At 36.6% G+C, this 11,180-nt stretch overlaps 1 protein-coding gene across 1 annotated transcript; it reads left to right on the top strand.

The window, feature by feature from the left end:
- Positions 1-4,974: 4,974 nt before the first annotated feature.
- Positions 4,975-9,822, top strand: LOC126718041 (U-box domain-containing protein 44-like). Its single transcript, XM_050420067.1, has 4 exons — positions 4,975-5,288; positions 5,737-7,250; positions 7,343-7,640; positions 7,712-9,822. Exons 2-4 carry the CDS (start codon positions 6,042-6,044, stop codon positions 9,283-9,285), a joined length of 3,081 nt encoding a protein of 1,026 aa, XP_050276024.1. The 5' UTR covers positions 4,975-5,288; positions 5,737-6,041; the 3' UTR covers positions 9,286-9,822.
- Positions 9,823-11,180: the final 1,358 nt, after the last annotated feature.

The raw sequence follows: 11,180 nt of genomic DNA, 5'->3' as shown, positions 1-11,180 counted from the left end.
AACAATTCAAATTAAAGTATCGAAATCAATCAAAAGAACAAATCTTGGTCTAAGTCAACATCCACCATCAGAATTTTACAATTGATCATCGATGCAAGTATATATCAATTCACACTTTGGATATTCACCGTTGAAACTATTTTCCTATCTCTCCTTAGTCGTAGTTAATTAGAAAACAAGCGATCTAATAAACCTTAACTACTAAACAACCCAAGACAAGCGTTAAAGGTTTAATCTAGTAGCAGCCATAAGAATTAGAGAGATCGATGAAACTAAACAACACAAGCACAAGCGATTATATTTAATTTAGTTAAGGGTTCTTCCTAAGATCTAATAATTTCTAACGCAGCAAATCATTAAATCTTGGTTGCTTCACAAGTTAGAGAGATCAAACAATTACGGATTTGATATCTAACCTAGTAGTAGATTGCAACGAATAATAAACTAGTAGGCCTCTTAGTCTTTAAATGAGACAATCATGAAAATAGGCACAGAAGAACATCCGATATTTAAAGAATAAATTGAACAATAAAAACAAATTAGATCTCACAGTTTTATTGATTTCGAGGCTTCAGTTTCCTTCGACCAAGTATAAAAGTTTAGCCACGCAAGGCCATGATGAAAACTCGAAGGAGAAAATCAGAGAAGAGGGGAGAGAGAGGCATGTGTCCGATTCTAATTTCTCCTCCCCCTTTTACATGTTAATTCCCCCTTTCCTAAGCCTACAAAATCTCCTAAAAATATTCTAAATAATAATATCCAAATCTGACTAATTAAAGAAAAATATTAAAAATAAAACAAAGTCCTAATATAACTAGGAAAGTGGTGTTTTTCAGCTGGAATTTTTGTGCATCAGATCTGGAAGCTTCCAAAAATAAACCGCATCAGATCTGCATATTAGAATTGCAGGTAAAAGAACATTCCAAAACGTCAACAGTGCAGGTGCAGCAACTTCAAGCCCAATTTCGACCTTGATCCAGCCCGTATCTCTCAACACTCAAAACTTGAAAGTTGTAGAGCTTTGTCTTTGCGTTCCATAGAATCTTGAATCATCTCAATCGAAGCTCGGAGGAGAGAGTTATGTGCAGATTACGAAGTGATGTCAAAGCTGTCCAGAATCGCCCAAGTAGCTACGTTTTGCACTTAATGCCTCCATTTGCATCCTAAATCAAAATATAAGAATAATGAGTACATTTGGGCACCAAATAAATATAAAATACTAAACATTAAGAGAGAAAAATATGACATTTTGCATTCTTATCACAGAGACTCACATGTGAAGGGAAGATTATTAGGTTACACATGCGAGTTAAGTCTCACATGAATAATGATGAGAAGAATGAGTAGTTAATATAACATAATTGAGCACATACCTGTAGGGCTTATGCCTTTTGGGTTAAAGTGTGTCTCTATATGTTATATTAATTACTCAAGAAAACTCTCCAAGGTGATCCCCACAACACAAAGGAAGGGGGTTCGTGATTTGCCATGGCTGTTGCAGATGCTTTGGTAGACTTTAGGTTTGCCAGGTCTATTGGGGATGAGAAAAAAAGAAAGTCTAAAAACAAAGGCAAAGATAAGCAGCAAAAGGAAGACAAGAAAAACAACGGTAAGAAGAAGAAAGATGGGGGTGTAAAGACCTTTACCAAGGGTGAGACTTCACAGCAAGGCAAAGGACAAAAGAATTCTGACTTTTACATTTGTAATGGGCCTCGTCGAGTAAGGGAGTACCAAAAACATGAGAAGTTGAATGTGATAGTTGTTGATGATGACAAAAAACATTTGGATGGTGAAGTTCCTAGTTGTGTGAACTCATCATAGTTTCTAAATGCACTTGGTGCAAGAACAACTAAAGACTTGTCCTATGCTCACGTGGAGGTGAATGCTAAGGGGGCTGAATCCATGTTGGGCACGGGTGCCACCCACAACTTTGTTGTTGACAAATGATCCAAGAACTTGGGTTAAAAGTGAGCAAATTCCCTAGTACAATTAAGGCCGTGAATTCCCAAGGACAACCCGTTTCTAGGATTTGCTATGGTGCGAACTTTAAGGTTGGAGAGTAGGTTGTCAAAGTGAACTTCTTGATCATGTAGTTGGACGACTTTGATGTTAGACCTTAGTGATGAGTTATTTATAGCAGCAAAGGAAGCATTGCTACCCTAGTGAGACCAAAATTTAAATTGGTCTTGTAGTTTTTAATATGATGCATACATAGTGGGACCAAAATAAATAAATATAATGCATACATAATGAGAACAAAATTGAAAGTGGTCTTGTATTTTTTACTTTAGTGGTCCTATTCATTGCTGAGCTAAAAAATTGCAACTTTATTGTTTTGGAATGAATTATTAAAATTTTTTTGTGCCAATAAATTATGAACATTAATTTTTATAAACATTAATTTTAATTTTGTTGTGCATTATGTGACAAATTTATTACGGTGAATTTCAATTTTGGTCCCACTATGTATTCATTATATATATTTTTTTAAATGAAAACAATAGCTACACGTTCACACTTCTCAATTTTCCCTTCTCTTTTTTTCTTTAGCACTTACCACACTCTGAGAGAGAGAGAGAGAGAGAGAGAGAGAGAGAGAGAGAGAGAGAGAGAGAGAGAGAGAGAGAGAGAGAGAGAGAGAGAGAGAGAGAGAGAGAGAGAGAGAGAGAGAGAGAGAGAGAGATTTGGGGGCTGTGGTGCAACTCTGCTGCTGCCGTGCTACTCGGCTAGTGCGTCTCGGTCTCCTTATGATAGTGAAATTGCCTCTCCCTTCAACCGTTCAACGCCTCTTACTTTGATGGAATGATCTAATTCATAACATTTAGATTAATTTTGTTGTTAGGACTATTTGTTTTTGGTAAAATTGAGCTAAGTTTTTTTTAGATTTATTATTGGTGATTTTGTTGTTGGGCTAATTTTTTGGGCTTGTTAATTTTTTTTTTTCTAAGGTTTAGATTTATAATTTTTTTTTTAATGGATGTTACTAAGAGGGTCAATGATATTGTTAAGGGGGAGAGGGGCAAGTGTAATTTTACAGGACCAAATTGCTAAAATTAGTCCTTATATATATCCTTTATTTCTTTTCAAAATTTTGGGGACCAGGCCAAAGAATGGTTGTCCCTGGCTTTTTGTGCATTTCATTCACTAAAACTGTTTAAAGTATTCCATTGTGTTTGCTATTTGTAAGTATTCTATTGTATTTGTTATTTGTGTTTGCCATTACAAGGCAAAAAATTTGGAGGTAAAATCTACCATATGACACTAGAAGATGTCATTTAAGTTACAAGACTCTGGACATATACAAATTACAAATTACTCAAATATACTCTATTATAAGATCCCATTAATATATGTCATATCCGTCATTTTCTATGCCCCATTTCCTAATTGAGTTATAGTCTTCTTTCTTTCTTTCTTTCTTTATTATTATTATTTTTTTTAAAATTTATAAATCTAAAGTACCTATGATGTTAGCCAAGGAAGAATTGAAATTACTAACAAATGGACAACTCGGGCGAAATACGTTTCTATTCCACCTATCTTGAAAAATGCTAAGACCACTTATATTATTTAAAACCTAGTATCACATAGAGAGGGGCGGTGATGTGATGCATGTAATGATAGTAGTAATAGTAGGTTGTTGTTGTCGTTTAACACGAGTTGATTAAACATGGTGGTCTATATTCTAAGGCAAGTTGAAGAGAGAACGCGGCCGTCGCATTCATATTGTTAAAACTTTGTTAAATGCATCACAATCATGTTTTCGTTTACCATATTTACCCAGGTTATGCAAACACGGCTTCTTGTGAAATGCCGCGGATGACCAAGCTTCCTTCTGGACTCTGGTTAGTGGTGACTAGTTTTTACTTTCTCCTTTTACAGTTTACTTTCTAAGTAACGTGGAATTGGTCTTGATGTCTTTGTGATGAAACTTCCAACTCCAAAAGCATATAAAATCTATAGAGGCAGCCAAACTTAGCAAATTCTACAATATGAACGCCCTCATGTTCCTGGCAAGAGGGACTTCCTAAATCCAGTGTATCAAATGGCACTTCTTGATTTTATAAAGAAAAGCTTTAGACTGTGGACTCAAGAACTATGACCCATTAGTTTGGGAGAGTACATTCATCCAAGGGATTAATAAGGTATTATAATCAAAGTTGTCAATTCAGTTACGGTTTATATATTTAAATGGTGCAATTCGTTATTGGTCTATTTCGGTGCAATTCATTACATAATATTATAGCATATCAAATTATTAATTCAAAATTAAATAATATAAACATCCTTAATATTATCATCATATATAACACAATAGGTCATATACAAGTAAAAGAATAAAAAAAAAAAATTATCATATGTGAGTAAAGTAATGAAAAAAAAATGATTTGTTTATGTACCAATTGATGTCATTATACTTGTTTCAAAAAAAAAAAAAGATGTCATTATATTGGGCGGAATTTAGTAAAACAAACTGAAATAGATAAAATAAATGTATTATTCATATCAGTTAACTAACTGGAATATAATTTTCTAGCATGAAATTGGTAACATTGGTTCTAATAACTCTCAGACAACATTTTATTTTATTTTTTAAAGGACCTATTAAAAAAACTATAAAATGAAAAGTGACTGCCCAGAGTTATGCTTAACAATATCATTAGCCTTATCTCATGAAGCTGCTATAAAAAGTCTTGTAACTTAACTAGTGCGGCTTTGAAAAGAGTTTTCAGCAAAGTTGTCTAAGGATTTAAATTCTCTTTGTAAGCATAGAATTATGGAGGGGGAAAATCACTTGTCTGCCACGCGCTATGCAAAGCCCCCCAAAAGTCTTGAGCACGTGATTCTTCTAACGCGTCAAAGAGACGAAGTGAGGTCAGGGTTAGCATAGGAGACTTTTATAGTTAAATTGTATGGTTGGTTAATTTTAGTTGGTGTGTGAAAACTTCAACTGGGTCCCCTGACATAATGCAAAAACAAGGACATGAGAGGAGTAGAGGACTCTCTCATTTGAACTTGACCAGCCCCAGTTTCCTCTTCAATTTCTTCCATTCTAAGCATCCTCTCGTCTCTTAAAGTCCTCGAGACAGTTTTCTCAGCCCCATTTTGCAGAACCATTCTGTCTCCTTTAATTTTTTTAGATAGTCATGACTCATAATAACAACAGTTAACAACTTCCCAGTGACTTCACCATATCAAGTTCAACTCTGGATTCTGGAAACACAACCCAAGAGGGACTTTTTGGAGTATTTTCAACCAAGAATTTGCCTTCTGAATCATCTATACAGGTCAGTAACTTGAGCTTCTACTGTTTTCTTTTTCTTTTACTTAGTTTTTTTTTTTTTTTTTTTCCTGAAGATTTTTTATACTTTTAATTGTGCTGAGTTGACTCATAAGCCTATTACGTAAGAATTAATGCTAAAGTTAGTGCTAGTCTGCTAGATTGCAGGTTTCAACAAACATGGCTTCTAAATTCTAAAATCACAGAAAATAATAATCTTTTAGAGAACATGGTGAAAGCACTGAACAGTGAGTTAAGAAAAAACATATGGTTACTAATTACTTAACCCAACAGCCATTAACAAGTAAACCTTCATAAAATTGCTTCAAATCCTCTTCACAGCAATAGGCAACCTGCGTGTAGAGAGAGGAGTTATGTGAAAAGAAAATTTAGTGTTAATCAAATTCTGTACCGCAGTTTCAAATTCTAAATGTTTTTTAATTTGACGATTGCAGAACTGGATGCTAATCGAGTTGCTTGGAATCATTGGTGGAATTGACTGACCTAATAGGGAGATCCTGATACCCAAAACAGACCTTAAACTTTCATCAATTTTGGATACCCAGCAGTTTAGGTTCATTAGTGAGTTAGTTTGTAGACCGTCTCAGTCTAAGCCTTTAAGATTGAATCGAGTTAAGACTCCTACCACAACCAAGAAAGTTTGGAGAAAGAAGGAAGACAATATCTGTCTTGCAGTTCATACTGTGCTAAAAGTGCTTGACGCTTGTCTTTGGTACCTAGATAGTGGATGTTCTAGACAATGGACTTCAATGGAGAAATCCAGATAGCATTACTACAAGCACTATGGGATAATGTAACACAACAGGCAATCGAGCTTGTTAGTGAAACAAGGGATGCGATGCTGAACAAGAACAGCTTTCAGGAATTCTCCAATAATATTTTTAAGCTTAAAAGCCTCCTTGGCTCATTGAATGCCAAGAAAGTTGTTGAAGCAAGAGGTTTAGAATCAACAAGAGCTGCATTGGAGAACTTGAATTTCCAGCTGAATAAAGCCTGCAAGATCATTCAAGATTGCAAATCTGGTAGTCGCATCCATCTCTTATTTAAGTCAAACTCAATACTCTTGCAGATGCAGGATATGGCCAAAGATATTGCCAAGACTATTTCCTCGTTTCAGCTAATCAATCTTGATATAACCTTGGACTTAAAGACTATGACTAACCAGATCATTGACAACTTGAGCTCAATGGAGTTTCAGTCAGCATTAGCAACAGAAGCAATTGCTTCTGAGATAGAAAATTCAATATCCCAGAGCAATAAGAATCAGGAGAATGCTGTAAAGCTCCTGGAGAAGATTGCAGAAGCTGTTGGTGCTAGTGTGAATGCATCCATGGTGCAGACTGAATTGGAACTTCTGAAGCAGGAAAAAGAAGAAATGGAAGCTCAAAAGAAGCAGGCAGAGGCATTACAATTATCGCAGTTGATTCAGTTCTTGTACAGTACAGAAATTGTTACGAGGCCATACGATGATAAAAGAATTGCCACATACCACCAGCAATACCCAATTGATTCATTCATGTGTCCATTATGCCATGAGATGATGGCAGACCCAGTTGCAATCCCCTGTGGCCACAGCTTTGAGAGGAAAGCCATTCAGGAATACTTTGAAAGGGGGGAGAGAAAGTGCCCTACCTGCAGACAGGAGCTCCTATCCCTGGATCTTACGCCAAACCTTTCCCTTCGAAACTCTATCGAAGAATGGAAGCAGCGAGATATGGACTTAAGATTCCAAGCTGCAGTGCCTGGAATCAAATCAGATGACTCGTCTAGACAGAACAAGGCCTTAGAGGACATGCAACTTTTGATGGAGAAGCCTTCATATGCAACCAAAGTTGCAGAGGAACGACTCATACCAAAGTTGGTGGAGATACTAAAAGACGATAGGTTAAATAGTGCTGCGGCACTAAAATGCCTTTACTACATAGCTAAATACTGTGATAATCACAAAGTAAGCAAATGCTGAGTGCAGTAGCTGATCACATTACTATTTCATCTTCCACCTAACTAAATGTAATAATTTTTGTTGCTTGAAACTTGCAGGAAGCCATGGTTGAAGCAGGGGCTGTCCGTCGCATCGTGAAGCAGATTTATAAAGATGGAACAGAACCAGATGCCATTGCAATCTTGTTGGAGCTGTCAGAAAGAGAAACCCTTGCAGAGAAAATAGGAAGTACAAAAGACTGCATTCCTCTTTTGGTTTCTTTACTCTCAAACAACAACCCTGATGTATCACAGAATGCCCACAATGTGTTGCAAAATCTCTCCTCTAATACACATTTTGTTGTTAAGATGGCTGAAGCCGGACACTTCCAACCATTTGTTGCTCGCTTTAACCAAGGTAATATCACACACTCATATGATACACTATCTAATGGCAAGCCAAACCATAACCTGTGTCACTTTTTGCAGGACCTCAAGAGACCAGAACATTGATGGCTGCAGCATTGATACAGATGCAACTCAAGGAAATCAACATTCAGGTCTTAAAGGACAAGCAATTCACACATAATTTAGTCCAGATGCTCTCTTCAAGTACCCCAGCATGCAAAGCAACTTGCCTCAGATCTATCAAAAAGCTTGTAGAGTACCCCAAGATGGTAAAGCGACTTCTAAAAGATCCTGTTACAATACCTCATTTGCTCGGTCTCATCTCATTTGTCAGGTCTGACCCACGAGAGAAAGAAGAAGCTGCAGAGATTCTTGCTCTACTGGTTGGAGCTAGTCAGCACTTTGAACTTCAGAAATATCAGGGCTTGCAGGAGCTCCAATCGAAGCATAATGTCAATCTCCTTCTGCAGCTTGTAGCCAGCTCTGATCCTCAAACTAAGGTTCAGTTCTTACACCTGCTGGTTGAACTCAGCCAGAAATCTGAGACAGCTCGAAACCTAATTCGACAAGATGAAAATGCGGCGGGGCAACTCTTCTCTTTGCTTCACAGTGACCAACCTGTGGTGAAGCGGTGGACAATGAAGCTGATATACTGCATTTCTGAAGGTGATCCTGCAGGGGTTTCGCTACCACCATCTCCTGCAAAAGAGTTAGCAATTACCACCCTGGCAAGCATCCTCACGTCTTCACTAGATATTGAAGAAAGGTCCACTGCTGCTGGAATCATTAGCCAGCTTCCCAAAGATGATATTACTATTGATGAGATACTCTGCAAATCGGACACATTAAAAGCCATTCATGAGGTGATTTGCAACGCCGATGAGAAATATAATGGAAACAGGGCACCTGCTGACCAGGGTACATCTTTACTAGAAAATGCTCTAGCAGCACTGATGAGATACGCAGAACCTAGCAAACCTGAACTTCAGAGGCAAGTGGGCAAACTTGAACTGTACCCTTCACTAGTTCGTGTTCTCTCCAGGGGCAGCTCACTAGCCAAGCAGCGAACAGCTATTGCACTTGCCAAACTATCCCAATCCACCAGCCAGTCAGTCTCTGATACAACCATCATGACAGAGAGAAGCAAGCATTCCATGCCAATGCTCTTTTTGACTAAGCTTCTACCGAACATGTCTTGGTGCTGCTCAGCCTCATCAACAAACGGAATCTCATGTTCTGTTCATGGTGCAGCTTGTTCACATAGAGATACATTCTGCCTCGTCAAGGCTGATGCAGTGAAGCCACTGGTGCGAACTTTGAGTGAGACAGAATCCGGTGTGGCAGAGGCTTCTTTGATGGCACTCGAAACATTGTTAACTGACCATAGCACACTGTCTCATGCAACTGCAGCCATTGTGGACAACCAGGGAGTGGTGGCCATTCTACAAGTCCTCGAGAAGGGGTCCATACCTGCCAAAACCAAAGCCTTAGACCTCTTCCAGAAGATCCTAAACCATACACAGATCACCCAAACATTATTTCAGCGGTTTGAGGGCATCCTCATACAGCTACTTCATGACGATGATCTCAAAAAAAAAGCAGCTTTGGTGCTTAAGCAAATGAAAATTCTTCCAGAGCAATCTTCTTACTTCTGAATTCATTTCATCCAACAGCGGGAAACTAAAGTAAAAGCATCTAGTCTTCAATAGTTGAACTGGGCTCGTAGGGAGTTGAAAACAGTTCTTACTACACTATGCATTTCGCAGAAATTGATAATGTAGGAGGTTGAATATGCACAAGGACTTCACCTTGGAAGATTTGAGTATTTAATTTTCTTGGTGAGACAATGCCAAAAAGTAAGCAGAAGTGATACCCATTCTAAGATCTCATTCATAGAGGTATGTAGGAACGAAACAAGCATAACATAACCAACGGGCATAAATAGCCATTGTTGGCCTTGTGCAGAAGTTGCAGCTCCTTAAACTCAGTTTCTGGGAATGAAGCCATCCAGTTTTTAGTTTATAGCCAAATTCAAACATACAATGGGGGAAAAAGATATTGTTTAGTTTTCGGGCAGTAAGTCGAGAGCTGGGATAGTATAGATAATGGTCACTGTATTTGTGGATAAATTCAGTACATAGTCTACAAAAATTGATGCTATTTTGTATGAAATGGAAAAATGCAATTTTACATTCTGAATCTGTCACACTCACACATGATCTGCAACTCCATCACATTTCTATGTCACTAATAACACTTTGCATGAAACTTAAAACCATGTACGATCTCAATGACTTTTATTACAAAACATTATCATCCATATCAGTTAAATAAATAGTAAAAAACCCATTTACGATTTCACCCCCATAATTCCAATAAAAGGGAATCACAGTGCTAATGGTAAGTTAGTACACATGATGTTTATTGGGTTGACACAAGTAGGAAAAAACAAGGCCCCAAATTTCCACCACATTGTTCTCTCCTCTTTTATCACTGGCATTCTAAATTAAGCTTTTATTGTAAAGGCATCACATTCAGAAACAAACAAGTAGTAAAATGTGTAGGGGGAGAGAGATTCAGCCTCACCTGATGAAGACCCACCACAAAGAAAGTAGGCCATATTGGACGAGAACTTCTTTTGCAATCGGATGGGCATTTTGAAGAAGGAGACGCCGTCTCTGTTATGGAAGCAGTAGTGAGTATCCCTTCTTAAGAAGAATTCGATGTTGGGAAGTAGCTGGATTGGATGATCTGGGTGCTTCCAATTTCCAAGGTATTGGTGCAATAGTTAACCTCTCGAAGTGGAGAGGCCCGAGAGGGGGAGTAGAAGGAAAGGGATGAAAAAAAATTCTCGTCACCCTTGAAAAAAAAAAAATATATATATATATATATATATATTTATTTATTTATTTATATTTATATTTTTTATTTTGTCATGTATTTATTGGACATCTAATAATATTATATAAAAAAATATTATATACTAAATATATAAAATGTATATTCATTATAAATTCAGAGGGATGGTCAAGTTAGTTGGGCATTCAGTCTTAAGGTGCTTGTTTAACATATATTTATAATATACACATTCAAATTGAATAAACTTGGGAGTGATATGCATGATATATGAACTAAAATAATAATTTATTTTCATCATCTTATTTAACCAACTCTATCCAATTCTTATTAATTATATTGCAAAATTATTTTTTCAATAACATTTTCTTCATCATCATCATTTACTATCTCTTTTTCTAATTATTTTTCCTTTATATTTATTCCTTGCATTTTATCTTCTTAGACTTATAACAATAATAACAAAAATAAAAGATAGTTATATTTTCATTTAATACAGTTATATTTTCATTTAATACATTTTCATAGCACAAAAAACAAATTTGCAATTGCATGTATGAAAGTGAAGTGTTAAGTGTGTAGTCCAAATTTTGTATAAGAAAGAAAAGAGGGGGAGAAAACTCATAGACATGTTATTTTATTGGACACAATTACAATTAAGTATTTCAATAATTTTGTGTTAAAAAAATCTAAT

The sequence above is a fragment of the Quercus robur genome, chromosome 3 (genome assembly GCF_932294415.1).
Source record: "Quercus robur chromosome 3, dhQueRobu3.1, whole genome shotgun sequence".
Taxonomy (NCBI): Eukaryota; Viridiplantae; Streptophyta; class Magnoliopsida; order Fagales; family Fagaceae; genus Quercus; species Quercus robur.
This window is presented reverse-complemented; position numbering and strand designations above follow the sequence as displayed.

Bases quoted from the DNA above. Each gene is read 5' to 3' on its own strand.
- LOC126718041 (XM_050420067.1), top strand. From the start codon at position 6,042: ATGGACTTCAATGGAGAAATCCAGATAGCATTACTACAAGCACTATGG. The intron at 7,251-7,342 runs GTAAGCAAATGC...TGAAACTTGCAG, and splicing joins AATACTGTGATAATCACAAA to GAAGCCATGGTTGAAGCAGG. The intron at 7,641-7,711 runs GTAATATCACAC...CACTTTTTGCAG, and splicing joins TGTTGCTCGCTTTAACCAAG to GACCTCAAGAGACCAGAACA.